General features: G+C 57.4%; 1 protein-coding gene across 1 annotated transcript; it reads right to left on the bottom strand.

Annotated features, from left to right (window-relative positions):
- Nucleotides 1-6,194: 6,194 nt before the first annotated feature.
- BSND (barttin CLCNK type accessory subunit beta) lies at nucleotides 6,195-15,381 on the bottom strand. The gene is made up of 4 exons (XM_039238176.1): nucleotides 15,205-15,381; nucleotides 9,440-9,533; nucleotides 7,487-7,763; nucleotides 6,195-6,579 (listed from the first exon to the last, which is right to left on the bottom strand). Exons 1-4 carry the CDS (start codon nucleotides 15,379-15,381, stop codon nucleotides 6,195-6,197), a joined length of 933 nt encoding a protein of 310 aa, XP_039094107.1.
- Nucleotides 15,382-15,762: the final 381 nt, after the last annotated feature.

The following is a 15,762-nucleotide window of genomic DNA, read 5'->3' on the forward strand; positions in this document are numbered from 1 at the left end:
CCAGGCGCCCCCCTCCCTCCACCACACTACTTTTCAAAAGCCAGCAGCTTTTGTTAAGTCCTGGGGATAAAAGTATGGCTGGGGAGAGGCCCCTGTCCTCGGAGGGCGTCCCAGTGCCGGTGGGAAGAGTGTCACACACGTAGCTAGACACATAAGAAGTGCTGGGACCAGAGTGGTGTGCCCCATTTGGGAGGGAATCTGGGGAGAAGGCAGGGTAGGGGTGGGGTGGGGATGGGTTCTGTCCCCAGAGGGGAGAGAGGGCCAGTTCAGGCCTCAGGGAATGGGTGGAATTTGAGCCAGGCCTTGAGGGATGATAGAGAAGGAGACAAAAGATATTGGGCAGAGGGAACAGCCTTGACTGGCAGCGTAGTGTGAAGGGTCAGGCTTCCAGTGACTGCTGTACTGGGGGGAGCAGTGACCAAAGTGGCCATTAGGGGCAGTTGGGACAGATCGTGAAGGGCCTCAAGCACCAGGCTGAGGAAGGTAAGGAAGCTGGCCTTACACTGTGGGCAATAGGGAGTCACGGAAGGTGTGGGAGCAGGGCTTGTCTGCCCTCAGCACAAGCACAGCAAAAGGCCCGGTAGGCAGGTGCTCAGTGGAACCTCGTCGCCTGATTTACTGATAGGTGACTTCCCCTGTCCTCAGCAGGATTGGCTATACCTCACTCCTCCGTGTAGCCCTTCTCTAGAAGGATGGGCAAATCACTCAACTTCTCTGAGTCTGCTTCCTCATCTGTAAAATGGGGACAACATATCCCCCTTGCAGGTTTGGAGGCTGAAATGCGATCAGGCGAACAGAGCATAGTAGGCACATTATTATGTGCGGACCGGGGGACACAGTGGAAAGAGCACAGGCTCGCAGGACTTCTGTTCGAATCCTAAGTCTGCCGTGGGAATGCCAGAGTCTCGGGGCTGGAGGGAAAATTAACTCAGAGCCAGTGTACACACAGCCTCTGACACTCAGCAGATGCTCAGAACGATGCCTGCTGCCCCATCCGGCCAGCACACGCCGTCCCGTGTCTCCTCCTTGCTCCTGGGGACAACGCCACTCTCGCTAACATGCTCCTTCTTTCCCTTCTGGCTGGAGGTATCCTGTAGTGGTGCCTTAGCTCCCCATTGCTTGCTATTAGCTTACAGAGTAAACCACCCTGGAACACCACAGATGTTCGGTGCACTTTGCAAAGAGCTCTCACGTGCATTTTCTGACCGGTGACTCTACTCACCGACTGCCAATTCATAAGCAGGACAGAGTGGATCCGCACTGCACAGATGAGGAAACGGAGGCCCAGAGAGGGAAGGAAGGACGCGCTGACGCTGTTCAAGTACCTGCTATGTGCCACACACATTCCATTTGCTAATTCTCCACAACGTCCTCCCCATTGCATAAATGTGGACACTGAAGCTCAGAGAGGGAAAGCGACTTGTCCAAAGTCACACAGCAAGGAACTGGCAGAGGCCGAGTGCAAGCCCAGGTCTTTCTGCCTCCAGAGTCTGGAATGCAGAGCAAACGTGTAGTACATGGGGCTGACAGATCTGTCCCCAGGGCTGTTGTGAGGACCAGTTGGGATAATGGGAATGAGGGCGCCCGAAACAGTGCTTAAGGACTGTTCATAAAAGCTAAATCCTGACTGCGTCCACCTAGCCATACAGCGACCGGGGACAGAAGCCCGGGGGAGGCTGCAACCTGCCCAAGGTCAGGGCAAGTCCACGCTCACGGCCCCCAGGACCACTTCTTGCCCAGTGAAGGGCAGGCCTATCCCTCCAGGGCCTTCTCCCCTGAGAGTGGAAACTTCCAAAGTCCCTCTGACCTGACTGGAGGGTGAAGAGAGCAGGAATTTCTGCCATGGTACATGGATTTGGAGCCTGGGGCTGAGGGCTGACACCCGCCTCCCACGCTTGCCAAGGCCTCCAGGCCCGAAGGGCACCCCACCCACCCCACCCTCACAAAGGCCATCACAAAGACCGCGCCCTCCTCCAAGATCATCTGCCAATGAGAGAGGCTGTCCCAGCGTCCCCGTGTTCTTAGAGGAGACCGAAAGTTGTCAAGGCCAAGGGAACTGAGCACAGTGATGGGATTCCAGGTGTAACAAGCCAGTGAGGCAAATCACGGGGTTTGGGAAGGTCACAGCCAAATGGAATGAGAGCCCCTCCGCCCTCTTGCTCTTTAAACTTTTAAAACACTACAGACTTTCCTTTGGAACAAAATCCACTCCATTTTCTCCTCCCCAGCCCCCTGGCCCCATGTTCTCCTCCCCAGCTAGGCCTCCCCGTCCTGTTGAATGTGAACAATTTCACAGAACATCAGCATCAGGCAAGGCCATTCTGTGACCATTATGCTCAAGGCAAATCGAGGCCACTGAGTAACCACAGCTGAGCCTCAGCTGAGCACAACACACGACACACGACACTCCCGCCTCTCATGGCTGGTCTATGACAGTCGCCCCTCTGCCAACGAGAGCATGAGCCCTGCTTCTTGACGGTACCCAGTGTGGAGCAGAGCCCCACTTCCCCAGACCCTCCCTCAAACCCCCTAACCCCCAATAAGCCCTTTCTCACGCCCTCTGAGACATGGCTGCCTTGGGGTCTGTCCCCCTCACTGCCACAGGGAACGCAGCTATTAACTATGGGTGAGCCCTGGGTGGGCTTCCCCTATAAGGCAATGGCACATGGATTCAATCAAATACCCACCCACCCCCAACTCTGCAAAGGTCAAAGGCAGGAGGCCATCCCCTCCCTTTTGCACACGAGGGCCACAGAGGCCACCAGACTTGCCCAAGTTTGCAGAGCAGGGTGAATACATAATTTATCCTTCAATGGGGTCATTTTTTTTTTACAGTTTATTGTCAAGTTGGTTTCCATATAACACCCAGTACTCATCCCAACAAGCCCTCCTCCAAGCCCATCACCCCCCTTCCCCTCTTCCCCACCCCCATCAGCCCTCAGTTTGCTCTCAGTATTTAAGAGTCTCTCATGGTTTCCCTCCCTCCCTCTCCCCAACCATTTTTCCCCTTCCCCTCCCTCATAGTCCTCTGTTAAGTTTCTCCTGTTCCACATATGAGTAAAAACATGGTATCTGTCCTTCTCTGCCTGACTTATTTCACTCAGCATAACACCCTCAAGGTCCATCCAGGTTGCTACACATGGCCAGATGTCTTTCTTTCTCACTGCCATGTAGTATTCCAACATATAGATAAACCACAACTTCTTGATCCATTCGTCCGTTGATGGACACTTAGGCTCTTTCCACGTTTTGGCTATTGTGGAGAGTGCTGCTATGAACACTGGGGTACATGTGCCCCTATGTATCAGCACTCCTGTATCCCTTGGGTAAATTCCTAGCAGTGCTATTGCTGGGTCATAGGGGAGTTCTATTGTTAGTTTCCTGAGGAACCTCCACACTGTTTTCCAGAGGGGCTGCACCAGTTTACATTCCCACCAACAGTGTAGGAGGGTGCCCATTTCTCCACATCCTTGCCAGTATCTAGAGTCTCCTGATTTGCTCATTTTAGCCACTCTGACCGGGGTGAGGTGGTATCTCAGTGTGGTTCTGATATGTATTTCCCTGATGATGAGGGACGCTGAGCATCATTTCATGTGTCTGTTGGCCATCTGGATGTCCTCTTTCGAGAAGTGTCTGTTCATGTCTTTTGCCCATTTCTTCACCAGACTATTTGTTTTTCAGGTGTGGAGTTTGGTAGGTTCAATGGGATCATTTTCATAGTGAAAGGGTGCACTAAATAACAACTAAGCAGGGACAGTGGGCATAGACCAGGCCTGTCCAGGGCAGACCACGCGTATGGGACCTCCATCATGCAGTGAGACGTGGCAGGACCCAGGATGGGCAAAACCTGAACCTCGCCATCTCTCTCTGTTGCCCTGCACCACAGTGCCACGCCCTGAGCCACGGTTAGGCTCTCTGCTGATGGACCTGGCAGCCTGAGGCTCTGAATTCTCTGGTGGGGGCTGGGGAGCACCCTGCAGTTGCGATTCAGGGGCACGGGCTGCTCCTGAGATTCTGTGCCACACAACTGTCCCACGTGGTCACACTGCCATGGTTGGTGCTCACTTTCCAGAGAGTGTCCACCGGGCCGGCCAGGCACGATGCCTTATTTATCCTGCCCAGAGCGGGGGTGGGTGGTGGTTACACATAAAATAATTTGCAGGTGAAGGTGACCCCTTTAAACAGTGAAAACTTTATTTTAGCTATTTGCCCAGATGCCCCTTCTGATGCAGGTCCCCTGCTCCCTTGCCTTAGTAAGCAGGGCCCAGGAGCACACTGCACCTTACTGTCCACAGTCTCAGGGCCACCTAGCAGGAGCATGTGACAGCAGAGGGGATGAGCCCCGGGACGCCCTTCACTACAGAGGCTTTCCTAATAGAAGTGGTAATGACCCAGAACGAAGGGGGAGTGTGTCTCCAGGGACGTGTACTTTTTAAATTTTTAATGTTTATTTTTGAGAGACAGAGTGCAAGTGGGGGAGGGGCAGGGAGAGAGGGAGACACAGAATCCAAAGCAGGCTCCAGGCTCTGAGCTGTCAGCACAGAGCCCGACGCGGGGCTCAAACCCATAGACCGTGAGATCATGACCTGAGCCAAAGTCGGACACTCAACCGGCTGAGCCAGCCAGGCGCCCACAGGGGCTTGTACTTCTGACTCAGCACAGGGGGCATCCCCCTCCCTCAGCCGAGACCCCCACCTCTAACCTAGTCCCAGGGTGCAGGTTCTGAGCGCCCGGGCCTGGTGTGACACAGTGTCACTGGCCTTCTCTCTGAGGCTGCCACTGTCTGTGCTGGGGCCCCAGGCGTTGGCAGAGATCAGCCTCATATGAGCATCACACTGGGAGCTGCAGGACGATGTATCTTTGGGGGCAGCTCAGGCAGCCTGAGCTAGTCATCACTGTATTCAATGGCCCCAGATGGCTGTGAGGGTGTCACTCTACTGCTCCTGGTGTGTCCTCTGTGAGCCTCTCTGCTCCCGCCTTGGCTTTTACTCTGCACTCAGTTCCTAACTTACAAGACACCAAGCTCAGTAGATTGTAAGCTCTTGGAGGGCAAGGCCCTTCTAAGTTCAGATCTCTCTGCCCCTAAACATTCCGGCACACAGTAGGTACTCAGTAAATGTCACCCGAATCGAACTGAATCAAGCCAGGAGGCTTCATTTTAGCCACAGTCCTAAGCCAGTGCAGATGTACTCTGCAGGGAAGGGGGTTTCTGGGGGGCTTTCTGCCCGCCTTTGTGACTCCTGTGCATGCCATTTGGAGGTCTGAATGCCAGAGAGTGACGGGGTGGGGGTCTGAGAGTTCGGGGCTGGGGAAGGGGCATCTCCTGCGGAAGGCTCCAGTCAGGCTTGTAAACCTTCGGTGACCACTGACCTGAGCGCAGGACATACTGAAGCGAGGAGAGCAAACGCGCACGCCGTGGGCAGGCAGCCCTGCTCTGGCAGTGAGAGTTCAAGGCCCAACTCTGGAGATCCCGGAAGGAACTCGTTCCAGGAGGTGGTAACAGCAGGCAAAGCTTTCGGGGAGGCGTTTGAAGGATGAGCGTGAATTCGCCAGACACGCTGGTGGAGGGGACGACTTGGGACGGGCTTGGGGCAATGGGAGGTGGCGTGGGGTTGGAGGGGAGGAGGTTGTGCCGTGGGGCTGAGCAGGGAGGAAGCCGGTGACTCACGGGAGGCTTTGGACCCAGGGGTGGGAGCCACAGGAGGGATGTGGGCGGGCCGAGGTTAGCTCGGAATGAACCGGATCTCACCATCCACCTGGTATGGCATGGGGCGGGAGGGATGTGGTGGCCCCAAGACTCTACAGGAACGGGAGCCCCGAGAGACCTTCCCAGAGGCTCAGGGCCTCGGGGGGGCGGCACCAGGTTGGGTCCCGCTCAGAGGTCAGCTTTGGGCCGGGAGGGGGGAGGCGGAAAAGGCTCTTGAGGGCCCCCGTGGCTGCGAATCTTCTCAGTGAATCCTCCTCTGCCTCCAAAGCTTCACCAGAGAAAACTAATAGCTGGAGAGCAGCAGTCCACTGACGGCAAACATCCCCTCCCCATGCACTTCTTTGAGCCCTCAGAGCGCTCTCGGGCCCACCGGCTCGGCCGAACCTCCACACAGGCCCATTTGGCAGACAGGGACGTGGAGGCCCCATGAGGTCGGGTGGGGATGAGCAGCGGCGCAGGGCTAGAAAGCCCGGGGAGTGGGCCCATCTCAGCCCTGGGCGTCGGGCTCAAAGCCCAGTTCCTTGTCCGGAAGGGGGTCCCCAGGGCTGTCCGGCAGCCCGTAGTACAAGTCCTCCTCCTCCTCCTGCTCCGGCTCCTCTGTGCCTCCGTCTGAAGCCTCGTCTTCCTCCTCCCTTGTCCTTGAGCGGGACCACTGCCGCTCTGGAGGCGCGTCCTCCGCGGGGGCGTCGATCAGGGCAAAGTCACGGAAGCGGTCCAGCTGGTGCTTGCGGGCCCAGGGCTCCCCGGGCGGGGCAGGGGGCTCGCCGCCATCGGGTGGAGACGAGCTGAGGCCGCCACCCTCGTTGGAGTCCACATCCAGGTCGTCTTGGAAGGACGCCAGGGGTGCGGGGCCCTGGGGACAGGCCTCCAGGCTGCAGGAGCAAAGGCCGAGAGGGCAAGGGCAGCCCTGAGTCAGAGTGCCTGGGTCTGAATTCCAGCCACTGGCTGCAAGGCCCGGGGCAGGCGAGTTCACCTGTCTGGGCCTCAGTTTCCTCCCCTGTCAAGTGGGAGAAATCATCGTACTCACTCCTATGGTTGTCTCTGAGGAGTAGAGCACATAGTGTGTGCAGAGCACTTTCCTGGCACACAGTAGGTGCTCAAGAAATGGGCATTGTTATGTTATTATCCACACCGGGTCCTTCCTCTCCCTCCGCAGCCATTCAGGGGCCACGTTCAGTTCCCTCGTCTGCATCCCACATTAGACAGGGGGCTCCAGAGGGGTGGGGGGCCCTCAAGGCGGGGGGGGGGCAGGCAGTAGGTGCCAATGACGGCGGTAGGATAAGTGGGGAAATGGATGCATGAGAAGCTGGGTTCATAAGCAGCCAGGAAAGAGGTGGGTGGCAACCGCCCTGTCCAAGGTCACAGAGCACGTAGGCGGCAGAGCCCATGTTTGAACTCAGGTCGTTGGGCTCCCTGCCCCCGGGGAACTGACCACGAGCATTCTGAGAGTGCCAGGGGCTGTGGTGTGCCCGGCACTCTGTCCCAGTTCTCACAACAAGCCTGTGGAGTAGGAGTGATTATTCCCACGTGGGGAAACTGACGCCCAGGAGGATAAGAACCTTGCCAAGGCTACACAGCAGAGGAGCTGGGATGTGAACCCAGGCCTGGCCGCCCAAGCCCAGATCATGCGTCTGCTACACCGGCTGCCTCTCAGGGTGTCCCCGCCCCCATGCCAGCTCTGCTCCCAAACGTCCCCCACTGCCGTCAGCAGTCCACAGCCCCTCCTCCATCACCCCCGGGACTGGGCAGCACCCCCACTGCTGCACCCGGTGCACTCACTCAGGCCTGCTCTCAGTCGAGCTTCTTTCTCCCCCGTCTTCCTCTGAGCCCCTGTGGATGACCACCGCGGCCTCCGTCCAGGCCTGAGCCTCACCAGGGCCACCTTCTCCTCCAGCACTGGATCCCAGCTGCGGCTGTCCCGGCTCAGGGGCCAGCAAGGGGCGGGGGTCCTCGCGGTAGCCCATGACCTTCATCTGGATGTGGCTGAAGTCCGGCAGGCTCTGGTCATAGGCGGCCTCCTCCCACAGCCTGACGTACGGGGGCTGGGGGCTGGGTGGGACAGAGCACACATCCAAGAAAGGACAGGCAGGTAGGTGGGCAGACATCACACACAGGAGGAGACACTGGCGTCGCCCCCACCCCTGCCCTCCCTCTCTGGACATCTGGTCTCCCCGGATCTCAAAGGAGTCTTTGGGGGATGTAACTGTACCCAGTTCATGGACGAGAACGCTGAGGCCCACAAAGGAGTGGCAGAGCTCAGACTCTCAGTCCACTGATCCTTTTACTCCACGTCTCCAAAGTTAACCCCAGGAGCACAGCTGGGAGATGCACACCAGTCGCGTCGGCTGAGAGTGGGCCGCCTTTCAGAGAGCGGGCTAAAGGCCCACACTCACCATCCCATTTAGCTGAGCACCACCTTGGAGCCCAGTGATGGTCCCCATTGCCCGGCTGAGGACAACAGCCCAGCTATCAAGTGCTCCTTGCCCGCCAGGCTCTGTCAGGGAGCTCATCTCATCCCACCATAACGGAGGCACTGAGACTTCAGCCAGTTCGCCCTGAGGGCCTCGGACACCAAGTGGCATGCGAGGGCTCCGGCCATCACGTTCTCTACCCTCTCTACAGCCCTCTGGAAAGTGAGGTTCAGAGACTGGTTCCCTTGCCCAGGGTCATACAGGAGGAGCCTGAGCAGCAGCTCTGTGGAGGGGCCCTTCCTGTGCGCCCGGCCCCGAGGCTGACCCTATGCCCACCCAGGGTCTAGCCACCTCCTTCCCCTGGGGTCATTCAGTCACTCTGGGAGCCAGGAACAGAAAACACCTTCACTGCCTCCCTCCCCAAGCAAAGCAGAGAGTTCCAAGGCCCTGGTCACAGACCCTGGACGTGCAGCTTGGCCCTCTGAGCACAAAGTCACAGCCTTTGGGGCTGGGGAGGGTGACTGGTCGCACTCCCGCCCCAGGGCTGGAGGGCTTGCTGCTGTGTCCCAGCGAGCCAGGCTTGGCACCTTCAAGGAGGCAGGTCTGGTCTGGCCCATCACTGACTCCCTACAAGGTTTGAGGCCTGTGATTGTCCTTTCTGAGCCTCAGTTTCCACATCTGTGTAAAGGGTTCCTATGAGGACTGACGGAAGTAATGAGTGCAAAATACCTAATTTGGTCTCGGGTGGAAAGGAAGCAGTTCATACACATGGTGACACGCTTAGAGAGAGGGCCTGCCATGCACCAGGTTCTGTTCTTATCACTTTGCTTATATTATCTCACTTATCTCTCCCCGAAACCCTAGGAGAAAGGTGCTATTAGTACCCCTATTTTACAGGTGGGGCAAAGAGAGGTAAGTCACTTTCCCCAAATCCCACAGGGCTGTGCTTGGCCAGCAACATGCCCCTTGTTTGCCATAGTAGCTGTCACAGCTGTTTGGGATTTAGGGCCACACCTGTTGTGGATTTTCAGTCTGCCCCTAAGTCGCTCCAAGACTGGACAAAGTCCCTGAGCCTCAGTTTCCTCATCTGTAAAATGGGAATAATAATGCCTGCCTCCTAGAATTGCGAGTTCAGAACAGTCGCTGATTATTAATAGCTTGTTCTCAGTAACTGAGGGGGGGGCAAAGCAGACCCTGCAGGGAGCAGGGGAGGCACCCCCCCACCCCTCCCATCCGACTCCATCACTGTCCTCTGTAAGAGGAGGCTAGCCTGAGGGGCTGCTGCTGCCCCACCCCCGCCCCAGAGGGCCTGGTGCCTACCTCTTCATCTCCGCGGCCAGCCCATTCTCCAGCAGGCCCAGCGCCTTTGGGGACAGGATGCCTTGGAAGTCCGAGTCAGCAGGTATGAAGGTGATCTGCAAGGCAAAGGAGAAAAGGCTTCTCTGCAGCTCCCCGACCCGTCCTGGCCAGGAGGGCCTCCCCGGGTGACAGGAGAAGGGCCAGCTCAGGGCCCAGCACCAGGGGGTGGAAGGATCTCTAGGCTCCTGCCCCCACCCAGGTCTTCATTCACCCAAAAGACATTTACTGAGCACCAGCTGTGTGCCAAGCACTCTCCTTGGCCCTAGGGGGCAGCAGCAAGCAAATGAGACAAACACCCCTGGGCTGGAGGAGGTGGTATCTTGTCATTTCCCAGGGTCCTCATCCAGTGCCCAGAATGTGCCTGACACAGAGCAGGTGCTTCATGCCTATCTGGTGAGTGAGTGGAGGGCAGGTTACTCTCATAGATTTCTTGGCACAGAGGCTGGGGGGGAGTGAATGGCTGAGGTTACACCCACTAGTCCCTGTCCTTGAGCTTCCAGGGATCAAGAGGTCTCTGCAAGTGCAGTAATGGAATGGCCACTGGGTGGCAGAGGAGAGGCAGGTCATAAAGGAGGCAGTGGGGTGAGACAGAAGGAGCCTGCTTTGGAAGTCGGGGAGACTGGGGAAGAGTCCTTCCTGGAGCAGATCATCCCTCCTCTCAGAGCCTCTATGTGCTCCTCTGTAAAATGGGCTAGCCTAGAGGAGGTATCTGCAGCATTGTTCACAACAGCCAAAAGGTGGAAACACCCCAAGTGTCCAGCAACAGATGAATAGATAAAGCGTGGTACATGGATGCAGTGGAACCTTATTTGGCCTTAAAAACGAGGGGAAGTTCGAACACAGGCTACAGCATGGATGAACCCTGAAGGAATAAGCCAGTAACAGGAGCGCCTGGGTGGTTCAATCAGTTGAGCATCCAACTTCAGCTCAGGTCACGATCTCGCAGTTTGTGGATTCAAGCCCCACATCGGGCTCATTGATGTCAGTCTGTCAGCGCGGACCCCGCTTCGGATCCTCTGTCCCTCTCTCTCTGCCCCTCCCCTACTTGTGCTCTTTCAAAAATAAACATTAAAAAAAAGCCGGTAACAGGAAGACAAATTCTGTAGAAGTCCACTTATATGAGGTAGCTTCAGTAGCCAAATTCATAGAGACAGAGAGTAGAATGGCAGTTGTCACAGTCTGGAGGGAGGGGGTGGGGAGTTATTGTTTAATGGGTAGAACAGAGCTTCAGTCCTGCAAGAGGAAAAGAGCTGTGGAGATCGGCGCACGACAATGTGAATTTAATTAACACTACTGACCTGTACACTTAAAAATGGTTAACTTTATGCAATGTGTATTTTACCACATTTTTTTTAATACGGCTAGTGAGACCTGTCCCCTGGGGTTGCTGTGAGGACCCCACGAGACAATGTATGAGAATGCCCCAGCACAGTGCTGGGCATATAGTGGCTGCTCAGTAAACCATAGTTTGATGCTACTGAAGGTGAAGTTGTCTGACCTCTCTGAGTATGCTGTCCTCAGCTGAAAATCTGTTGAACCTATATGTAACGAGACCCTACTGTATGATACCGGGGTCCTAAGTAGCAGCCCCTCTGTCTCTTCCTACAGAGCACGATGAGTAAAAGACACTTGTCTGCACCCGGAAAGCCCCCTCCTGTTGGCAAGCAGGGATGATGGACAGAGGGGATCTTAGAGCTCCTAGGAGTGGCCAGCTTCCCCTAAATGTCTAGAAATAAGGCAAGGGTCTTGGTGTCTTCCACACCTACCAAAGATGCCCTGACTTGCCAGCTGGCTCTGTCCTTCTTAGAAGCTGCCCATTCCTCTACCTCATTACCTCAGGGCTCAGTCACCACCTCCCTCCCTTCCTCATCACCATCATCATCATCATCATCCACACTACTGCCACCCCCACAACCATCACCACCACCATCTCTGTCACCATCACCGTCGTATCATAACCACCACCACTGCCACCATCATCATGTCCATCAACATCATCACCATCACCACCTCCACAGTCATAATCTCCATCAACATCATCATTATATCCTTACCACCACCACCACCATCTCCATCAACATCATCACCATCACCACCACCATCACCATCACCACCATTTCTCCATCACCATCGTCACCATCATCATCTCCATCAAGATCAGCATCACCCTCATCACCATCACCATCGCCATCACCATCATGATCTCCATCACCAACATCATATCATCACCATCACAGTCACCACCATCATCTCCACCAACACCACTGTCCTCATCACTATTACCTTCCTTAACATCATGATACACCCTCACCATTATCACCACAGGGAAAAGCCTGAAGAGGGAAGGAGAGGCTGGAGCATGTTAGAACACAAGTCCTTCAAAGAGAGAGGGACAGGCAGAGGTGAAACTGGTGTGGGGTACCAGACTATGAGGACCCCAGGACATCACCCAGAAGCAACGGGAGCCCTGGACGAGTCCCCAGAAGACAAGTACACAGGCTGATTTGTGTTCAGGCAGAGCACCGAGCGGTCCCCAAAGGGAGATAGCAGAGGGAGCGAGGGAGAGCCGAGGAGAGTATAGATCCATCAACCACCGATCAGGGGCCTGGTCCCGGCTTCCAGTAGAGCCGGCAGGAGAGGGGTTTGGGGGAACTGTGGGTAGAAACTGAAGCCGGCCTAGGGAGAGGCCCTGCTTCCTCTGCCAACCCTTCCCTTCTCCCCTCAGCCCATGGGCACAGCGCCCCTGGCTGCCCGTCTCCCAGACTTGCCCCAATTCCTCCGGCTCCGCCGTGCCTGAGGTCCAGCCAGCCACCACACCTGCCCGAGTCCACTTCAGGAATTCAATGGGATAAGCTCAGCGGAAGTGCCAGTGCTATGCCTGGCCGCGGCCCGCCCCGCACATGTGACGAGCTACACATGTCTTCTCAGCTCCTACGGCCTTGGGTTCAAATTCTCCTTAGTCCAGGGGCCCATCATCTCTTGCCTGGACCAATGAAGAGAGGTCCTCCTCCACTGGCCCGATTGCTCCCGATCCTTCCACCTTTCAGATGCCAGCCGCGGGACTTCCCTGAAGCGCAAGGCTAATCGTGTCCCCAGGCCCCACAGAGCCGGGCCCGCTCTGTCTCAGCTTCCTTTCCACCTGCCCGCGCAGCAGCCATGTCCACCCGCACTCTGCTTGCGCTTCTGCCTCCTGTCTTTGAGCATGCTGGCCCTCCTCCCTGGCCAGTCCCTCCCCATCTTCTCTGCCTGGCGGGCTTCCACCCAACCTACACGGGCCTGCTCGTCTTCTCTGGGAAGCCTGCTCTCTCCCCGACAGGCAGAAAATTGTACCCCCCCACCCCGCGAGATCCCCAGCCCCTCAAAGACAGGGCCAGCTGAACTCAGGCTACTCTCCTATCTCAATTGGCTGATTCCATTCCCTTGTATTTATATTCGTTTCAATCCGGAAACTTCCCATTTGTCAGGCCAGCGTTTGCCGAGGGCACGAGACAATGAGGGAGCCGGGGCCTCTCCCCTGGCTGGTGTCCCTGGCCACGGCACGCTTCCCCTCCTCGCCTAGGTGTGCAGGCTCTAACGGCCTGCGACTTGGAAACACACCGCCCACACCAGTGCTCACGCCCGCGCACGCAGAGGGGCCTGCCCAATGCCACAAACCCCAGTCCACAGGACAAGGTTTGATACTGATCCCCTGCTCCCCCAGCTGGGCGTGCAAGGCTGCTGCGGGAGGCTGGGGGGGGGGGGCGCCCCCTGCCAAGGTCACAGAAGAGGGGCGTAGGGAGGAGGGATTTGAATCTAGGCCCGGAGGACTCTAAGTGTGTGCTGTCCCTACCCGGCCATGCTGCCTCTAAGCACCTGAACACGTGAATCTATCAACAGTTACTCATTAATACCCAGAAAGAGGCCCTCCCCCCTCACTCCCTGACTCCCCACCGCCTCCCGCTCCCTCACCTGCCACCCCCAACCTCTGGTAAAGGGGCAGAGGGCAGGAAGGACACCGCCCTCCACACCCCTGCCATCCCCTTGCTGGGCCCCAGGATGCAGCCTCCTTTCAGGGAGAAGGGTGACAATGGAGGAGGTGAGGCAGGCGGCCAGGGCCCCACGGACCTCTTCTCCCAGTGACCTCCGCTTAGGGCATCGCACAGACAGAGGCCGGTTGACTGTAAACTTCCCAGTGAATGAGTACAAACCAGTCCAGGCCGCCCCAGCTGCAAACACGCTCACAGCCCTGGGCTGGCCCACAGCGGGGGCAGGGCGGGGGAGAGCCGTCCAGGCCCCCAGGAGCTTCCTCCCTCCTCCCCCGGGCCCCTGAGCACGGCCACCCCGGTGGGAGGGAGGAGCGGGCTGCAGGGTGTGGGGGCTGGAGCCCTCCACATCCTTAGAGGCACCCCCTTTCTCACACGCTCTTCCTGACACACACATTGTACATAGAGGAAACTGAGGCTCAGAGAAGGAAGAGGCTTGACCAAAGTCTTCCAGGCAGTGGGAACCAGAGCCCAAGTTAGAATCCGTGCTTGTCTCCTTGTCTCCCTGGGTCTGCCTGACCAGCTGTGTGACTTTGGAAAAGTCACTCATCCTCTCTGGGCACTGACAGCTTACAACTCCTGACATGGGCTGCACATTGTCGGGGGGACCAGTGAGACTGGAGAAGCCTTTCTCCTAAATACAATACCCAACAGTTCAGAAAACATTCCTACATCCCATCTCTCCTCTGTTCTTCATAATAACTCTGGGGGGCTGGGAGAAATAGGAGCTTGAAGCCCATTTCACAGATGAAAGAAACTGAGGCTCGGAAAGACCAAGGTCACACAGAACGTTTGAGACAGAGCAGGAACTAGAACTCAGGACCCCCAAACCACGGTTCTTCTCATCATCAAATCACTTATACGGCCAGGAGGGCATTGACACTGAAGGACAGAGCACTGCCCAGCCCACACCGTCAAAGCCACACCTGCCCCACCCTGGAACTCTCAGCGGCTCTGGGACACAGGGACAGCTCTCCGAGACGGACACACACCTCCTAGCTCAACCCCAACCTGCACACTTAGAGGCTGAGGGACCTCACCTTCCTGCTTCCAGCACTTCGCCACTCTAAAATGGAACTACGGGGGCACCAGGGGGCTCAGTCAGTTAAGCATCCGACCTCAGCTTAGGCCATGATCTCCCGGTTCGTGAGTTCGAGCCCTGCATCTGCACTGTTGGGGCACAGCCTGCTTGGGATTCCTTCTCTTTCCCTCTCTGCCCCTCCCTTGCTCTCCCTTCCTCTCTCTCTCAAAAATAAATAAATACACTTAAAAAATAAAATAACAAGGAGCTACAGACGGTACCCAAAAGCTCAGGATGAGGACAGCTGCCCCGTGAACGCAGGGGTGCCTGGCAGGCAGCAAACACACCTTAACAACGCTGGGTTCGAGCACGTGATTGTGCGTTGGGTCTCAGTGTGTCTCCCACATGGCTCAGGGCTCCAGGCCCAGGGGGCTTCTGATCAATCCTTATGCTGAGGAAGGGAGGGAGGGAGGGATGGGGGATAGATGGATGGAAGGAGGGATGGAAGGAGGGATGCAGGGAGGGATGGATACATGGGTGCTCATGAAGGCAAAGAAGAAAAGAGAGTCAATTAGGGGAGGATGAGAAGACCAGTGGAGAGTGGGGGGCTATGCGGGACCCAGAGGCACAGCCCGAGAGCCCCCCAGGCCGGCCCGCAGCCCACGTGCCGCCGCCTCCGCCTACCTTGGGGTAGCACTGGCACATGCTCCAGACGACGCCCCCGATCACCATGACGCAGCCCATGGCGTAGAAGGTACCATAGACCTGGGGCCGGTCGTGGCTCATGAGGAACGTGCCGAGAGCCAGCAGGAAGAGCCCCAGCACGATGAAGCCGATGCGGAAGGTCTTCTCGTCAGCCATGGCTGCCCGGCCAGGGCCCAGCTGGAGGGGGGCCGGGCACGGGGCGGGCACCGCACCCCCACCCGGGGAAGGACGGGGTCCGGGACCCCCGCGGGCCGGAGCTTCGGGGCTCCCTCCAGGTCCAGCTAGAGCCGGGGGCGCGCCGCTCGCCCGGCTGCGGGGGGCTGCGCTCCGGTGGGCCCCGGGCCGCCCCCCACCTGGACTCCCCGTCACCTCCCCTGTGGGCCCGGCCAGAGCGAGTGTGCCGTGTGGATCTGGGTGAGGGAAAACATGAGGGAGGGAGAGGGGGAGGTTTCAGAGGCTGGGCCCCGGCCAAGGCTTTGACATCACCTCATTTGCCTGCGTGGGGCTGAGCTGGGCTGGACGGGGTGGCCCCAGGCC

This window comes from Hyaena hyaena, unplaced genomic scaffold (genome assembly GCF_003009895.1).
Source record: "Hyaena hyaena isolate Hyena2069 unplaced genomic scaffold, ASM300989v1 scaffold_5, whole genome shotgun sequence".
Taxonomy (NCBI): domain Eukaryota; kingdom Metazoa; phylum Chordata; class Mammalia; order Carnivora; family Hyaenidae; genus Hyaena; species Hyaena hyaena.